This window comes from Acanthochromis polyacanthus, chromosome 10, assembly GCF_021347895.1.
Source record: "Acanthochromis polyacanthus isolate Apoly-LR-REF ecotype Palm Island chromosome 10, KAUST_Apoly_ChrSc, whole genome shotgun sequence".
NCBI lineage: Eukaryota > Metazoa > Chordata > Actinopteri > Pomacentridae > Acanthochromis > Acanthochromis polyacanthus.
In genome coordinates, this window is record NC_067122.1 from 36,140,795 (window position 1) to 36,159,800 (window position 19,006).

Consider the following 19,006-nt stretch of genomic DNA (forward strand, 5'->3'; position numbering starts at 1 on the left):
GCCCTGCCTCAGTCCAAAGCTCAGCTCACTGTTTGCTCTGTAATATTCACATTTTCAACAAATTCTCCTCATTAGCTGCTGTTATGCTGACATCTGCTGCACAAACACAACAACTGCACTGTCCATAAAGAGAAGCAGTTGGTTTCAGAAACAGGATTTTAAATACAAGTGTCAATCTGGACATTAACACACAAAAGTGTCAATAATGTGGAGATTAACAACTAAAAGTGTCAATAATTTGGATATTAACAACTGAAAGTGTCAATAATCTGGATATTCACACACAAAAGTGCCAATAATCTGGATATGAAAGGCTCTATTAGTTTCCATCGGGTCAACAATGATTTTCCATTTGCAGCTTCGAGCAACTAAAGAGTCATTATGCAGCACAGTAAATCATGATGGAAACTGTACACAAGGAGAACATGGACCAAAGGACACAAACAAACTTGTTCAGGAGAGATTTAATTAATGACTTCATCACAGCTGTAGAGACTAAGTGCATAGTAACAAGACAAAAGATATACAAAATGTATGCTTGTACATCCATCCATTATCTATATGCTGCCTCATCTTCATTAGGATTACGGAGGGGCTGGAGTCTATCTCAGCTGATTTAGGGCGAAGACAGGGAACACCTGGACAGGTAACAGTCTGTTACAGGACTACACATAGAGACAAACAATCACACTCACAGTCACACCTACAAACAATTTAGAATCGCCAGTTAACCTCAGACTCAGACTGGGATGCAAACTGGGGATCTTGTAGCTGCAAGGCGACAGTGCTAACCACCGAGCCATTGTGCAGCTACGTATATACATTTACATATCACTGTATGTTCTATGTGTCCTGTCTAGTTGATGAGGTTTAATGCACAAATTTTCAGAGCAGATTTCTGCACAAGCAAGAGAGATTTCCTCCTGTTTCATACAAAAAATAGGCAATAAAATTGTGATGAATTTGAATATTTTTTTGTGTTAGTGTTTATACTGATGAATGCATATGTGCTAAAGAATTGTAAATGTCAAAATAAATTTAATTTAATTGAATTGCTGCTGCTGGTCCACTGATTCATTCTTCTCAGTCTTCTTCTTTCCAGTCTGAAAGTCCTTAAGATTACATTCGTCTTCAAATTACTTTGATGACTTTGGCCTTAATTAACTGAGGGATTATTGAAACACAACAAATTTTGTATAGAAAATTGATTTAATCTGAACTGCTTAACATTTCTTCCCTTCCCCTTCCTCTGAATACATCGGTAAACATTAGGATGTATTTTCTCTTGATACAAGCAATGATCAGCAGCTCTTAAACCATGTGAAAATTAACCTAAAATATGTCAGCAAGACAAGTAAAACTAGCTGTTTACACGATTACACTTTTACACTGATGTCATTTGCTACGTGCAAATGTCGGTGTGTTATAGAAATATTGTAAATCAATTAAATAATTGACTAATTACTGAATTTACAGATTCAAAATGGTTTCTAGGAACACAGGCATGCAGTGTAGTGTGTGGTGAAAAATGTCATAAAAAACATCAGAGTAATTTTTTTTATTATCCATATGAAAGCCTGGAAAGCACTTTTCTAAAATAGTAGCACTTTTTTAGGGTCCATTTAACCAGTCAGTATTACTGTAATTGTCGTCTTTCTTTTACTATGTTGCTTTTTATACGTCTGTAATGCTGTTTTTTTTCTTTAATGTGGGACAACGGATGGAAATTAGCCTTGTGCTAAATCCAGCATATTTACTGCAACTTTTGTAAACTATTATGAGATTGTATGTTAATTAATATGCACTGCCTCGTCCAAATAAATGAATAATTAAATAAATTTTCGTATTTTGTCAAAAATGTCAAAAATAAAAAAAAGTCTTAATATCATATGTTGTCTCAAATGTCAGTGTGTCATGATAAATATGAAAGAAAAACAGCTGTGAAAAAACTAAGGATTTTAGAAACAAGTATTTGCTTCAAACATGATCAATATGAAGGCAGCAGCTGTTTCAATCCATTCAGAGGACACACTGTATGACAAAAGTGTCCTCTTTTTAAGGCAGAGAAATGCCATTTAAGAGCATTAAAAGCAGCAAAACTGTGTCGAGTTTGAAACTAAGGATTTAAAAATAAGTTTTTACTTCAGAATATGTTGAAATATAATAAATATGAAGAAAAACGCAGTTTTAATTCACTTCAGGGAACTCAGAGGACCCACTACATGACAAAAATGACAAATTCTGTCCAAGAGGGGGAAAAAAACATCAACACCGTATTTATTGATACTGTTTGGGGTTTTCTGTCATATTATGTTCACATGTGATGCATATGAAGGCTAAAGCTTTTTAAGTTATTTTGTGTGAAGGAACTGGATTACAAGACTGGCCTTTTCAGTTAGAGACACTTCACTGTTCACAGACAAGTTTTTGATTCAGAATATGTTGAAATATAACTATGAACTCAAAAGCTGTTTCAAGTCACTTTGTATCAGGGATTTCACAGGACACACTCTTTGACAGAACCGGTCTACTTTCAGGAACTGCTTGAAAAATCTGACAATCTTTTAGGTGAAATTTATGCAGAAACATAAAAAGAATCGAGTCAGAAACACTCAAGCCCAAATGTTGATAGATTAGAGATAATAAGCCATGTTATAATACGTATACGACATGTGCAAATGACCTGACTCCCAAGCTGGAGTTGAATCACTTCATGGGGAATTTAGAGCAGTGCACCAAAACAATGTGATACATAAAGTTTGTATTTTTAAAACATCCTAAATGAGCAAAAAAAAAATGTTTACAATGAAGTTTCACTTTTTTTCTGCACAAAAAGTTTCAGCTCCTGTATCGTGTCATTCACCATGTTTCAGTAACAAACATCTGTGTGCATTTTGAGGTATCACATTAGACAAAATTAACGCAAATTTCAAAGCTGCCTCATTTTCATAGAAACTCTTAGACATGCTACATGTGTTTTATTTTTACTTTTTCAAAAAAAGTGTAAATGTGGATAGTTATTTTTTCTGACTATGCACTGACATAGTGAACATTTAATTCACATGAATGATCAGCTGTGTTCACTTCTTTCATTATCTTCACATCCAGACAGCAATAAACATGCAAACATGGAAGAATAATTTCCATTTACCTGATTGATGACAGTTCCTGAAGACCCCACTCCATTTTTCTCACACAGATAGACTCAATTTTATTGGTTTCTTCCTCTTTACAGCTTTTGAACACATCTGGTTTTGTTTCTGTTATTTTATGCTCTACTTATTACAGTAATGTGTAATGAAGCCTTCAGCATCACTCCCTGATGACATGACATTGATTTTTCACTTCATGCAAACAAGCCTAATTCACATTTTCTTTTTTTTTTAATTATTTACTACAGGATACAACAAGCATGCTTCAAATTCACTTGGCAGTTTTATTTAAAAAATCTGCGTATTTTTGGGCTCACCTTTTGAATTTTCTATATCAACCCTCTCACATGTTTACATTTAATGCTGAATGATAGCAGTGAGCACAGGCTCTGACACTGGTTTCATTTTGGTCCATAACAGTGCCAGACCCGCCTCCCTGAAGTTCTGATGAGTGCAGTAGATAAGAGGGTTTAAACCACAGTCCAGATACGACATAACTGAGGATAACGTCCTCAACCAATCCGGTGCTGGAGACAGGTCCATCCTACCCAGCAGGATCAGCTGAATGTAGAGGAACAGAGAGGAAGAAACTGTCTGTGAGGGAAGCAATATTCACTTCACTAACACAAGCAATCATGAAAAATATATGTGCTGATGGTCTGTTTTGTCATGATGGAAACAAAATTTGAAGTCAATAACAAGAAAATTATGGTAAGGTAAAATGAAGTCAAGATGTTTAAATAAAGTAATTGCTCCTTCGGTGACCTGCAGCATTTGTGTAATCACACGTTGCAGTTCCTAATTTGTTAAAGTTTCATCTGCTGCACAAAACGTGTCTCACTAAATAATTTTATTCATTTGACTTGTTGTTCTGCTGTCGGGAAGAAGCACCTTTATGTTACTTTATGCTGTTTCTGTCAGGGATGCATCTGTAGGTAAGTAGGACCGACAGTGAGAGTGGAAATGACATCATTAACTGGTAATGGATCTGTTGTTTTACTGCAGAGCAGAGGGATTTGGGCACAGAGCCTTTTCCACTAACTTTGCAACAGATAAGAATCACGCCTGTAACCATGGTTTCAAAAAAGAAGAATAAAAAGATGGCAACAACTACATAACCTGAAACTGTTGAGAAGATAAAAACTAAAATCGAAAAACTGACACGTTTTTGTAAAATAAATAAAGATTCAATATCAGTGAATACTGGAGAAGCTCCTCTTGGCTTTAACAAGAATTTTCTTGCAAATCAATACCTTGTGTGTTGGTTTATGTATGTACCTCAGACACAACAAAGGGAGTGTAGCAGATTGTGTAGGAGGCCACCAAAAGAGGAGCCACTTCAGAAAGATCTGCCTCCTCTTCACTGAGACAAGAAGAAACACAGTGAAAACAAAAAGAGCAACACATGGCTATGGTTACATGCACAGAGAATTAGTGTAGAATTAGTGCTTGCTCGTTACAGATTAGCATAGCACTGTAGTAATTACAACCATAGTGGTTTTTGCATTACAGGAAACATCTGATTGCTCCATCGAGGAGGGAAGAGGATTTGTGTCCAGTGCTCATGTACCAGAAAGCAGAGACTTTTTTTGTAAACACCTGTGACTGAAATGGTTTATTTTTTTATGGAACAGTAATATCAAATATGGCATGTAGAAAAACTGTGCTTATTTTCCTGTAGTACATCTATGGTGCAAGTACTGGACACTGAACAAAACCATCTAGATGTGAAACAGCAGTGACAAGTGCATGTACAGCAACAGATCAACTGGAGCTGTGGGGGGAAAACAGATATTTTGTGTTTAAGTTGGATGATCTGGGATAAGTTACAGAAAAATAAAATCTGGAATGAAAACAGTGACACCAAACATTTTGAACTAAAGAAGAAAGCCCCTCAAACTTTCCTCAACAGCACAACGACGGGTATCTGTGTTTGTAAACTTTCATTCACCTTTATATTAATGACATGACATTAAAATGTCATCTCCTATAACACAAAAGCCGCTGTAGCAATGCTCTACACACAATAGCTAAATGATCTTTATTTAGGCTAACATAGCTGTACCTCACAGTTCATGTGAAAGCAAAGTACAGTTCTGAATTGGACAGAAAAGCTTGTATTGGCCCCGGCTGAGAAGCAGGTCTGAACCGAGAAGCTTGTTGCTGAGAGGCAGCAGTGCCAATGTTAACAATAATGGATTAGATTTATATAGCACTTTTCAGGGCACTCAAAGCACTTCACAATGGATCCAGTATTCATTATACCTTTGTAGCCACAGCTGCCCTGGGGCAGACTGACGGAAGCATGGCTGCCAATCCACGCCTACGGCCCCTCCGACCACCACCAAGGACACAACAGGACACGACTAGGCGAGAGCGGCCGACCCTTTGATCATTGGACGACCCGCTCTACCACCGGAGCCACAGCCACCCCAACATTACACCACTGTCTCCTCATAATAACAATATGGTCATTAGTATTATTGCTACTCAAAAACAAAATAAAACCACACAGTGAATACATTTGAGAAACTGAACTAATGTACACCTTGATGGATCACACAGTACCTCCCTGCTCTGGACGGAAAAACATCGCTAACTGACTAAAATGTCTAGCCTAGCCATGCTACACCCATGTTTCTGACGGCACAAGGGTCTAGGAACGCTCGACAGGGAGGGAGGCGGGCTAAAAGGTTGTCTATCAAATCCCTCTGCAGCAATTGGGTAGGTATACAACCAATCAACGCAATGAATAGGCTGACGTAGTTCCGAGAGCACCGGCGGATTGTGGCTAAGTTCCATTAGCTTCCCAACCAGCGGAGCCGCGGAGCCAACTGGTATATTAAGGATTTGCCATATCCCGTCGGCATAAGTCCAAATACGTCTTTCTTCTCAATGAAACACTTCAGTGCCGTCCTTTGTTTATCTTTCAAGTTGAATTTTAGCTTCAAATCTTTAAGGGCTGTGGCCAAAGCCGAGTGGAAAGATAACTGTTTATTGTGCGCCGGTTGTTTCTGTCAGAATCGTCACGCCTCTGTCGTCACTTAGTTACGCCCGCCTTCTGACTCTACACTTCATGGTGATTGGTCCGGCCAGTTTTAGGAGAATCCAGCCTCGAGCCTTATGGAGGGTAACTAGACCCACCCTGGCAGAGAATTAAATTCGTTGCCGTGGGTTGTCTAGCGCGGCTTGGCTATAAAATGTCTGCAACACAGCCCAAATTACCGTAACGTCTTATGAAGTGACACCTACTCACCCTACATTATTCAGTTGAATATTGCCTAAATAGTCATTTGCATGCCACTGTTGTAATGCGACTGTTGCTCAAAGCTGGCAAGGAGTTTTTCAGCTGACGTGGTTCTGATTCTGAAGATTTCCATCAGCTTTTGGTAGATATATCATCTCTTTCCTTTTCTACGGCTGTGCCCACAGAAGCTGGAGCATACCATTCTTCAAGTTTTTATTTCACTTGTAGTGTTGTCACATCTCGCTGTGAAACTCTGTTGTACTACCTCATACAAGTAGTACAAAAATGAAATATGATACAAAGTCATGTATACAAAACAGCATAAAACAAGAAAGAGAAAAAGCTGTTGTGGACTTGTAAGAACTTCTTGGTTTGTTTCCCTTTTTGTCTATTTTTTTTACCTCATGCACATAGATGAGGCTCGCTGACACACTGCTGAAGTGAGGCTTGAGCCATGCCTACATCTCCAGCATGTGAAAGTGAGAAACAACAGGTTCCACAGCTATCAGGCATGGGTGAGCTAAGCACTGTGTCACGAGCTTAACATATTTCCTCACAAGTTTCTAGCTTGTGCTCTGTTGCTTGAAATGATGTCTTGTCATCGTTTACCTGTTGCCACTGGACCCACAGCCAGCAGCGCTGAGCACCAGGCAGCCAAAAACAAGAAGGAAGGGGAGAAAGATGCAGACGGAGAAAGCACAAAGAATGTAGACCGACATATCAGAGTAGCTGCCCTCCCAGAAGACAGCACACAGCATCTCTGCAGGGTCATACCTTGAAGTGAAAGCAGACATGACAGAGATTAACAGAGCAGATGATGGAGGACTAACTGAAGGCTACATACCTGATCCAGGCATAAACAACAGGGACGCTCCCGAACACAGCTCCTGTCACCCACGAAGCCAAGCACGCTGTCGCCATGACAACAAAGAGAGCACTTCCTCTGAAGACCATGCCAATCAGCCGCTGCACACAGAGGACAGCTGTAAAGAGAAAAAAGATGACTTTAGCAGTAATATTATTGTTGTTTGCTACAACGGCTACAACGATGACACTAATATTTCAGGGCTGTAACTGCAGTACTGATGTAAGGATGGCTACAAGATGATTTCCATGTTTCACTGTCCGAGACTTGATGTTAAATGCTGAAAAGGTGAGGATGGCATGAAGAAAAGCAGACGATAAAAGCAGACTGAAACAATAACAGTAAGAGCACACACATGAATTAGAATTGTGAAAACTGAATGTATAATGGTGAATTTTCAGTCAGGATCAAATAAAAATTCTGTTCAAGTTCTGATACACTGAGCCATACACTCGGGTCACTGAGCAAGAGTAACCGTGAGCAGTTCCAGAGGACCCGTTCAGCTGATCAGCACCTGCAGTAGCACACAAAGTGAAGCTAAAGTATCCTGGAAACTGCCACTGCTGCACTCTCTGCACCCTGGAATTTCAACAACGGAATTTGAATTGTGAAAACTGAATGTACAACGGAGAATTTTCAGTGAGGATCAAATAAAAATTCAGGGCAACAGAAATCAATTTCGACTCGCCGGTATTCAGACAAGTGTTTGACCTATTTTTCCAATATTTCAAATTCTGAATCAATGCCATGATGAGAACAGCAAAAAAGAAAATTCAAGCTTTTATCTTCAATAATCTTTGAGATATTGCCACCAAAACATAGCCTTCAATTTGAAAAAAATCAAATCAAGCAAATCTGGCCACCGTCACTGTCAGTATTGGTTCCAGTGAATGTAGAATACGACATAGTGCATTAGTGTGTTTATAGAGCTGTGCGTTACCTATGCTTCCTATAGAGGAGGTGATGAAGGCAAACTTCAGCAGGCTGACAACTTCACACCACGGTGACCTCTGACCTCCTGTCAGGATGGCCAGCATGGAGCCAGAGATGATAAGGAGGGAGCAGCCTTGAGAACACAGTGGCTCATTTTCAGAAAGGAATTCCTGCACTCAGATTACATGTCAGACACTGTGGTGAACGTGTTAGATTACCAGAATCAAATGAACTGATGATGTGGATCAACAGACTGTCAAATAATCCATGAAAGAAAACTAAATATATGATCTTATAATGCCATTGGTGTTAGTGAACACTGTACCTAGATCTGATAGGGTGAGACTGATGAAAGGAAGCCAGTAACGACAGCAGAATTGGCCCCTGCACTGAAAAGGAAAGACAAAAGAGAAACAAACATATAACTGTGAAAAAACAAGTTGCATTCCATGGAAAGTGTTGACACACAGATATTTGGACAAGCAAGCATGATCCGCTTTGAACAGCTAAAGGTGGTACAACTGAACAACAGTGCGAAAAAAAATGAGCTTTTTAACAAGTGAATTAACTGAAATATCAACAGATGAGGTAAGATTCTTTGTAAGAAAAGCAGGTTCATCCTTGGCATCAGAAGGAAGAGGTCCTTGCAGGAAAAGGATAGCTTATGCAGGCATTTTGGATAGTTTTCCATATGTGTTGCTATTGGCTTGCTTAAAGTTTTGACCACATGCTTCTCTTGCATGTACAGAATGGAATTCAACTCTGGGCTTGGACTAACACATTACCTAACCCTTTGTTTTTTCTTTCTGAGTCAGTTTGGAGGATGTGCTAGTCTGCTTAGGATCATTATATTGCTGAAATGTTCACTTCTGGTCAGGGGTGGGCTGGGTCAAAAAATCATGGATGAAGTTTGAATATTTGCTACGACCACCAAGATCTGCACCTGTGGCGGCTCCACTGGGCTCGTGCCCTAGGCTTCTGTGCTCACCACGGTGGTCCCCCTACTCATCGTGGCCTAGCCTTCGGGTATGAGTCCGGGGCTTCAACACCATCCATTTTCATGGCTAGTTGATTCGACCAGTCCCCACTACACACTGGCCCACTGGGACAAATGGCCAGTCCACCCCTGCTCCTGGCTCAGCTTCACCTTTGGGGCAGATGGATTTACATTATCTTCAAGCATTCTTTGATATGACGTAGAATTGCTAGTCGGAGTAACTGCAAGCTTCCCAGTCCCTGAGGAAGTGAAACAATGACAATTCCATTTCATTGTTGGATTTTCATTACAGTGGAATGATTTATTTAACATAATTTAGAGATCTTGTCTTTGCTGGACTCCCATGAGTCAAGAGAAGTTGCTTGACCTGCAGTGCTTAGGTGGGTGGTACATGTAAACATCCACAGGAATATCAGGACTCGAGGTTTCCCAGCAGAACATTGTATTATAACAAGATGATCGATGTTATTCACTTAACTTGTCAGTGGTCATGCTGTTGTGGCTGATTGGTGTATATACATAGATAGCCCATATATAGCTCACATGTGGTTCAACTGAAAAAAGGAGCCAATAGTCCAGGTAAGGAAGATATCTCCTTTAGGTCTCAAGTATGACTCCTGTTGCTAATTGTCTTCCTCTTGTCTCACCTTTTTTTTCTTAGTAAAAAAAATCTAAACTAAAATGAGTCTGAAATGTAAATCACACATTTGTTTCCCAAACTATATGAGATCAAGCTTAGATCTGTAAAATTCCTCTGGGTAAACATGTGACAATTTCAAAAATACTTTTTCCATATCTTCAATCTGAAAGCATTGTTTGAAAATGGATCGAGCATTACTCGCAATCTCCTAGCCCTGTATATTTTTCACAAATAAGTAAGGGAAAACAAGTGATAATTAGTCATAACTAACACTGACAATATTTCATACTAATTTAAGGAAAAAATAAGCACCTTACCATGACTTTGAAAAGCAGAACGAGACTGTTTCCCACAACTCCCATGAATGCTTCTAGTCCCAGTACAGCCACCAGAAGCCACTTCTCCATACCAGGCCACTGATCCTGGGTAGACATTGTCCTGTTAAACGCCTCATTCACTGGCAGAAGGGGAACACAAAGCCCAGAACAGTTTGACGTTAAGTTACCACTTGTGTAGTTGAGGAAAATCAAATTAGTGCTTTTGGCTGAAGTTAAACAATCACGTTTCTTTAGGATGTGTGATGCAAGAACTAGATTAAAGTAGTAAACAGCCACGACAATTTAAATACAAGGTCAAATGTTGGTCACATCTTCCATCCATCGGATTATTTGCCTCCCTCTTCTCCTATAACCATGTACTTTTTCCAGGCATGATGTCCACCACCACTCCTTTAGATCTTTCTACTCATATAGTGCTTTTGTAGACACTCTAGAGGATTTAAAAAGTAGGTAGGAACACAAAACAGCAGAAGGGGAAGATGGAGTCAGTAGAGAGTCTTTTGTGAGGAGGATTTTGTGAGGTTTCAGGGTTGCATTTTCATAGCAGATGCGTTATTTTTTCAAAAGCCTTGGCTAACAGGGATGGTATTGTAACACATAATTAGTGTCCTTGCTCAGTGGACTCGTACAAGTCGATTCACAGGTCTTTGGTCAATTCAGTCTTTGCACAATAAGGGCTGACACAAGAGGCTGACGCTTTCATTGATGCCACAGCGTAGCATATGTGTCTAAATACCAGTAAATATTACAGCTGAACCTGCCGTTTTCAGATTTTCAGCCAGGTAACAATAGAGGGAAACATCCACTTATTGAAACTCAGAGAGTGAAACCAGGAAGTGCTAAAAAAAAAAACAAAGTCTACTACCTGACAGCAAGTCCTAATCAAACTCAAAAACCAAAGTTCCTTAAACACTTCCAAGTTCCAAAACACTTCTGAAAACTAACTACTACCTCCTGTGTTGGAGATCTTAGCTTGGGAGAGAGTTCATTCATGTACTGCCCACCAGACCATAGACTGCACTAGCCCTCATGGAGTCAGTTTCCTGTCCTCTTGATCCCTGTCAATCTGCACACCTGTCTCCAGAATCCTCCGTCTGCCCGGTCGGTCATCTAGGACTTTTCTAGAAACACATGCTTCACTCTCTCCAGCCACAGCACCTCTGCCCGCCTCGTCTCCTCTCCCCACCACCACGATTTCCCCCAACAGTTAAGTTCTCTGCCCAATTGTCAAACCCAGTATAGTGTTTTGTGTTTAGGTTTCCTGTCCTGTTAATGACATTTGTGTGACCTCCTGCTTAGCTTCCCTGCACTGGATGTGATTTGCAATAAAACCCTTTTCCTACTCCACACCAGTCTGCCACATCATGTGCCTGCTCCTCCGTCCTCCGATTCCCTCCACCTCAACCCCCACCCTATAGCACATTTTCACCCCAACATATTTTGTTCAAACTTATCAAGTCCAACTCCAGAAAAGACCAGTAACAAACACTTGCTGGATCCACATATCACAGCTTGCAGATGAAGTAGCCTAACAATCTCCTTTTCTTACTTCCAATATTTGCTTTTCTGTTTGTGTTGGATTCCTGATTGTATTTTTTGTTTTTTAATACATGTTTCTGAAAAGAAAATGGACTGAGCGAAAGATAGGGACACATTGATTTTTCTTATTTATCCTAGTAAACAAGTTGACCACCACTTTGGACCATCCTTACTTTCTTGAATCTTTTTAAAATACATTTTGTAGCTGTATGTGCATTTATTGTATTTCATTCAGACAATATCAAATTATGTAAAGGAAAAATTCTATTATTATTCATGGCTGCATAAGTTAAATGAAACGATATAGCAAAGAAAAGCAATGCACTGGCTAACAGACATACAGTAATAAACCAATAATACAAATGGAGGAATGGCAAGTGTGAGAAAACCTGAATTCCTGCAAACTAGCACTGTGCGTGCAGCAGTGGAGCACAAACAATTCTAAACGGTTTAAAAACTTTACCCCTAGAGCCCCAGGCCATATTTTTGAAATTTCCACCTGAAAAACCAACCTCTGTAAGATGTAAAAAAAAACCAAACAACTGCAGCAAAAGGGGTACATTTTTACTTCTGCCCTAATCAAAACAGCAAATTAGAGCGTAAATACGCTGAGCCTGTTTTCCCCTATTGTCATAGTCTTAGGAGGCTGCCTCAGTACGTACGCCATGCTTCAGATTGTTGCGGGCTTCCTCAGAAAAGGCCTTCAGGATAACTCTTAATGAAATACACAACATTACATTGCCCATTTCCCAAATATGTATTAAAACAGACTAGGTTAAAAATATTACCACTGTCAACTAATTTAATACAGAAAAAGATGCACTTACTTTTATGTTGAGTCCTCAGTCCACACCCTCAACAATGGTTACTAAGAGGTCTGTAGCAGAGATCTCAGACGACCGTGTCATCAGAACCATTTTCAATTAAAATTCACATGCTCAATTTAACATAACTCACCTGTGCATCTGCCTGTAACTCAGCACCTACCATTTTAATTATTGGTGCTCTCATTATCATGCAGGTGATAACATGAAGAAAAAACAGGAATCAAATGATCATAATAAAGCATACTATAACATTAAAAAATAAAAAAAAGCAAACGTATTGCTTTTGAGGTAATCTTTCTGCTGTGATTTCCCTCAGAGGTCAGCTTTTGCCTTTGTATTCATCATGTTTAAATTTAATTCTGAAGAAAACACTGACTTGTAAAATCCAAGTAAGTAACTGTTTTGTTTGCAGTGCAGGGTTATCTGGTTTGAATTTGGAAAGCAGAGGTAAACAGTAGCAGGGCTGTAGCCAGAACCTTGGAATAGGTGAGGTCCATGATGCGCGCGCAAAGCGCGCGCCGAAAATTTTTCAATGTTTTTTAAAAAATATTTATTTTTATATATTTTTTTTAGGCTACAAGTCACACAAGATGTTTGTTGTTTAAATATCTTTTAATGATGTGAAATCAGCATTTTTCAAACAAAAATGTATATTTTTTCAAAAAAACAAATCAACTTTTTACATCAAAGGCTAGCTGAATCCTCCTGTGACCAGAGGCATCCCACCGTCGAAGGATATTCTCCCGGTTCACCTCCACTTTCTGATGCACATGCATCATCGCCAGGCCTGTCAGTCTGTCGTTGGACATGGTAGATCTAAGCCATGTCTTAAGTCTTCGCATGGCTGAGAATGACCTCTCACCAATGGCGATTTTAGGGGGTGGCCTGGGGTGGCCGGGGCCACCCCTGAAATCTCATTGGCCACCCCTGCGGCCACCCCAGATCTGATAGGTAGTTGGTCACATGGGCGTAACGGACGCGGGGTACGCATGGGACATGTCCCCCGCACTTTCCACATCTGTCCCCTCTGTCCCCCCGCACTTTTTTCAGCCGTTACAACAGCTAAACCCGTTATTAGCATCCAGTAACGTGTTTTCCCGAGCCGTCTTTGAATGCACCATGAGCGCATGCTAACGCAGGTGTTCCACAGGAGACGTGCTGCTGTGCTGAGCAGTGCTGAACGTGCGTCTGGAGTAACGTTTAGCAAACCAGCCAGAGCTAGCAAGAAGCAAAAAAAACTTTACACAGTTCTTTCCAAACAAACCGTGTAAGTTGTGTGACCTTGTTGGATGCAAACAATGTTAGACTTGTTAGCTAAATGATGACAAGGTAAAACGTGGCAATATATCAATATGTTAGTTAATAATTTCAATGTGGTTGCCTCTGTTACATTACTGCTAATTAGTTTATTCTTGGAAAAAACCCAGTCCTCTTTCATTTCTGGGCAGAAGATGTGCTCACAATTGCTCTCCATGTATTTAAGTCTTTTGGTCCCAAAGAGGAGAGTCAGGGAGGAGAAAAAAGAATAGGCTATCTATGGCATAAATTTACAACTATTTTTACTGCTTCTCTTTCAAATTCTATCTCAGTATTTTGATTTTCAGATTTTTTAATGATTATTTCCATAACAAAGAGCAGAGTCAGGCAGGAGATGGACCAGAGGCGGCGGCCAGCAGTAATGTTGACCATGCAGGGTCTGCAGAGGTGAAAAATATATATAAGTGGCTGAGAAAAAAATATGTATCTATGGGTTAAAGTGATTTTGAGGTTAAATTCCACTGCAAGTTTTACTCTTACTAATGCTATTTCAGAATTTTTCTTACCACATTTTTTATGTTTATTGCCATAACAGAAAGAGCAGAGTCAGGGAGGAGATGGATCAGAGGCCAGCAGCAGGGACAAGGATGTAGGGTCTTTACAGGTAAGGAGAGATTATAACTTCCTGAAAATAAGATATCTATTGCAGGGAGAAACCAGGCAGTACTGATCATTTCATGTTCAGTGTTTGGCACCTTTGGCTACTCGTCCAGTAGATGTTCAAGGGACATTGTTGTCAACTCAACTAGAGTTTGGCCACTAAAACTTTAGATTTTATAGTTTAAAGTTTTATACTTTATAGTTTAAAGAACTAGCCTAGTTGGTCCCCTGGTATTGTACTGTGGCTGTTAGGGATTATGTGGTTCTTTAGCCACTAAGGACGGTGCAATTAAATGTAAGAGAATGATAAATCGCTCTGAAAAATTGTCCCCCTCACTTCTGAGATGGTGGTTACGCCCATGGTTTGGTCAAGTTCGTCAACACGAGAAACAAGAGAAATTCTGTCAATCAATGATAGAAACGTCACACGTGTAGCTACTATACAAGGTGCTCGGATATTTTTTTAAAATGCTGGTTTTGCCACTCAACACTTAGATGCTGGACTTCTGTTCAGCCTATGGATGCTCTAATGAGCGCTGTAAGGAAACAAGAGCTCGTGGGATTACTTTTCACATGTAAGATGTATGTAAGGAATAATATATTGTTAGCAGGTTGTCATAGCGAGAGTGAAATAAACGCCGAGAAGACGGATAGAACCCCTCAGCTCTATGTCTGGCTTCTACCCATGATCTAACAGCTCTCTACATCATCCTGTGTATTACACAGCTGCTTACCGGTGAATTAACTAATCTGAGACAATTTTTTGTTTAAAATTCGATGTTATGAATCTAGCATTCCTAGCAACTTACTGCAGTAATTGGTGCAAGATGGCGCTTCAGTTAGTAAAGCAACAATACAGGTGGCACAGTTGATGAGCTGATGACTGATAATGTTATTCTACAGGATGAGTTGAGAGCAGTTGAATTTTGCTAATCTAATCTAATTTGTGAAGAGATGAGGACTTTAATCCAAGGAAATGGCTCTTAGAAAATTTGTACCCTATCCTGAACATATTTTACTGATTTAGAGTAGTTAAAATAACCAGATATAATTGAGGACTGTAATAATGGGAAATGGAATTTGGATGAGTAGCCAAAGGTGCCAAACACTGAACATGAAATGATCAGTACTGCCTGGTTTCTCCCTGCAATAGATATCTTATTTTCAGGAAGTTATAATCTCTCCTTACCTGTAAAGACCCTACATCCTTGTCCCTGCTGCTGGCCTCTGATCCATCTCCTCCCTGACTCTGCTCTTCTGTTATGGCAATAAACATAAAAATGTGGTAAGAAAAATTCTGAAATAGCATTAGGAAGAGTAAAACTTGCAGTATAATTTAACCTCAAAATCACTTTAACCCATAGATACATATTTTTTTCTCAGCCACTTATATATTTTTTTCACCTCTGCAGACCCTGCATGGTCAACATTACTGCTGGCCACCGCCTCTGGTCCATCTCCTGCCTGACTCTGCTCTTTGTTATTGGAAATAATCATTAAAAAATCTGAAAATCAAAATTCTGAGATAGAATTTGAAAGAGAAGCAGTAAAAATAGTCGTAAATTTAACCACTTTTATACCATAGATAGCCTATTCTTTTTTCTCCTCCCTGACTCTCCTCTTTTGGGACCAAAAGACTAAATACATGGAGAGCAATTGTGAGCACATCTTCTGCCCAGAAATGAAAGAGGACTGGGTTTTTTCCAAGAATAAACTAATTAGCAGTAATGTAACAGAGGCAACCACATTTAAATTATAACTAACATATTGATATATTGCCACGTTTTACCTTGTCATCATTTAGCTAACAAGTCTAACATTGTTTGCATCCAACAAGGTCACACAACTTACACGGTTTGTTTGGAAAAAACTGTGTTAAGTTTTTTGCTTCTTGCTGGCTCTGGCTGGTTTGCTAAACGTTACTCCAGACACACGTTCAGCACTGCTCAGCACAGCAGCACGTCTCCTGTGGAACACCTGCGTTAGCATGCGCTCATGGTGCATTCAAAGACGGCTCGGGGAAAACACGTTACTGGATGCTATAACGGGTTTAGCTGTGTGTAACGGCTGAAAAAAGTGCGGGGGGACAGAGGGGACAGATGTGGAAAGTGCGGGGACATGTCCCATGTACCCCGCGTCCGTTACGCCCATGTGACCAACTACCTATTCAGATCTGGGGTGGCCGCAGGGTGGCCAATGAGATTTCAGGGGTGGCCCCGGCCACCCCAGGCCACCCGCTAAAATCGCCATTGTTGTGGTCACCTTGGTGTAGATGGGCGGGGATGTGGTCTACAAAGTGCTAATAATAAAACACTAGTTTTGAACAGGGTTGGCCCGCTGCCAAGCGCGTCACAGGGCGCATTTGCGGGTACGTGCATCAGCTGATCAAACAGCTTTTCACCGCAACACGCACACAGGCACAAACAGAACACAAAGCCCATGGATGTTTACCACAATTTACAATTTACAAGCACGTTTCACAGAGAGGTTTCAAGTTTTATGAGTTTATGTTTTATTCAGTTGGGCATATTTGGCGGAAAAAAAAAAAAAACTCAGAAAAAATAGGTGAGGTCCGGACTTCGCTGAACCTTATACCTGGCTACGGCCATGAACAGTAGCACAGCTAATGTATAGCATTCCCATATGCTGTGGGAGAATCACCAAAACCACATTCCCACCTGTGGGGTCCAGAACGACCCCCAACCAAAGAGCCCGGCTGACCCTCTCCTACTCCTCCTACTTCCTCCTCCTACTTCCTCCTCCTCCTCATCATCATCATCCAGTGCAGTCAGAGGAGGAAGAGAATAATGAGGAGGAGAAGGAAGGGACAGCAATGCTCCAGGTTTTCCTTATGTCTGAATTCTTGCTTGTGTTGTACGTCGCTTTGGACAAAAGTGTCTGCTAAATGAAATTGTTAGAATTGTAGAATTGTAGAAGGAAGGGGTCAGCCGGGTCTTTGTTTTCTAGGGGGTGGGGTCATTCTGGACCCCGCAGGAGGGAGAGGAGAGTCAGCTTCTTCGCTTCCGCTGTGACAACAACATAACTGAAAAAAAAAGAGACCGTGATAGCCAGAAACAGGACTAACCCTTATGTACCCTCGGGGGGGGCTCATTTTGTTTTGTGGGGGTCGATCTGGACCCCCAACCCCACTTGGTACACAGGAGGAGGAGGAGGAGGAGGAAAGGGGCGTCAGCCAGGGGTCTTTGTTTCTTACAGGGTGGTGGTGGTGGTAGGGGGTTGTTCTGGACCCCTCCCTCTCCTCCTCTCCCCTGGTGGTGGTGGTGGTGGCGGCAGCAGGAGGACGGTTGTGGTCAGAGGAGGAAGATGATGATGATGATGATGATGATGATGATGATGATGATGAGGAGGAGGAGGAGGAGGAGGAGGAGGAGGAGGAGGAGGAGGAAGGCAAGAAGGGGGGGGGGGGGCGGGGGTCAGCCAGGGTCTTTGTTTCTTAGGGGTTGTGGGGGTCGTTCTTGACCCTGCAGGTGGGAGAGGAGAGTCAGCTTCTTTGCTTCTGCCGCCGCCGCGGCCGCCGCAGCCGCCGCAGCCGCCGCAGCCGCTTCCTTTTCTTCTTCTTCTTCTCCTCCTCCTCCTCCTCCTCGTCCTCCTCGTCCTCGCGGCATAGCAGTGGCAGCGGCACAAGCGGGACAGTAGCAAATCACGCAGCCAGAACACACGTGAATCAGACACCTGTGGTAAACTGTGTTGGTCTTGACGTCTTTGCTCCTCGGGCAGACCAGGCACCGTTTCCTTTTTTTCCTAAGGTCGGCCAGAAGACGTAAGCGGTCTTCGTCTTCGTGGTTTACTGCGTGCCGCGGGGCAGGCGGAGGTGGCGGAGGCAGAGGCGGCAGAGGTAGCCTGGTGTTGGCGGCGGCCGGCGCCGGCAAACGCGCGTCGCGGACATTGGCACCCTGGGGATGGTAGAGGGTTGTCTCGTCGCACCTGACACGGGCTGGATCAGGGCTCTTCCCCAGCTGTTCCAGGAACAACCTTCACTTGTTGAGTTTTCCGCTCATATACTCAAGGTGAAGTTCACGCCAAATGACAAATGCATTGTAGGCCGAGATGTCCACCATGTTGTGAAATAACCCCATGGGCCAGCGACATGTTTTCCTTCTACAGCTGTAGGTGGCTGTGACCTTGTCCAGGTTGTCCACCCTCCCTTGGTACGACTGTACTTGAGAACGGCAGCAGGTTTCCCTCATCTTCCTCCTTCTCCTCCTCCTCCTCCTCCTCCTCCTGTGAGCCCAGGTGGATCGGCGGTGGTGGCAGTGGCAGGAGGGATGACGACGACACTCTGATCCGTGGTGAGAATGAGGACGTTTTTGTTCTTCTTGGCCACGTACGATATCAGTCCAAGCCGAGGGCCTCCTCCTCCTCCCCCCGGCTCCATGGCGGTCGCGAGGATCGAGGGAGGACACCTCCCTGCCTTTGCAATCGCGATTTCCGGCGGTATTTCGGGTGTGTTGTGCCGAAGGGTGCGAGAATGGCGAGTCCTCGTTCTCTGAAAGGGCGGACTGCGAGATGGAGCGAGGTGAAAAAGTTGTC

At 41.7% G+C, this 19,006-nt stretch overlaps 1 protein-coding gene across 1 annotated transcript; it reads right to left on the reverse strand.

The window, feature by feature from the left end:
- Window positions 1-449: 449 nt before the first annotated feature.
- si:dkey-9i23.8 (galanin receptor type 1) lies at window positions 450-10,378 on the reverse strand. Its single transcript, XM_051954219.1, has 7 exons — window positions 10,152-10,378; window positions 8,523-8,586; window positions 8,205-8,372; window positions 7,244-7,382; window positions 7,009-7,173; window positions 4,431-4,515; window positions 450-3,713 (listed from the first exon to the last, which is right to left on the reverse strand). The coding sequence occupies exons 1-7, from the start codon at window positions 10,266-10,268 to the stop codon at window positions 3,510-3,512; spliced, it is 942 nt and encodes a 313-aa protein (XP_051810179.1). The 5' UTR covers window positions 10,269-10,378; the 3' UTR covers window positions 450-3,509.
- Window positions 10,379-19,006: the final 8,628 nt, after the last annotated feature.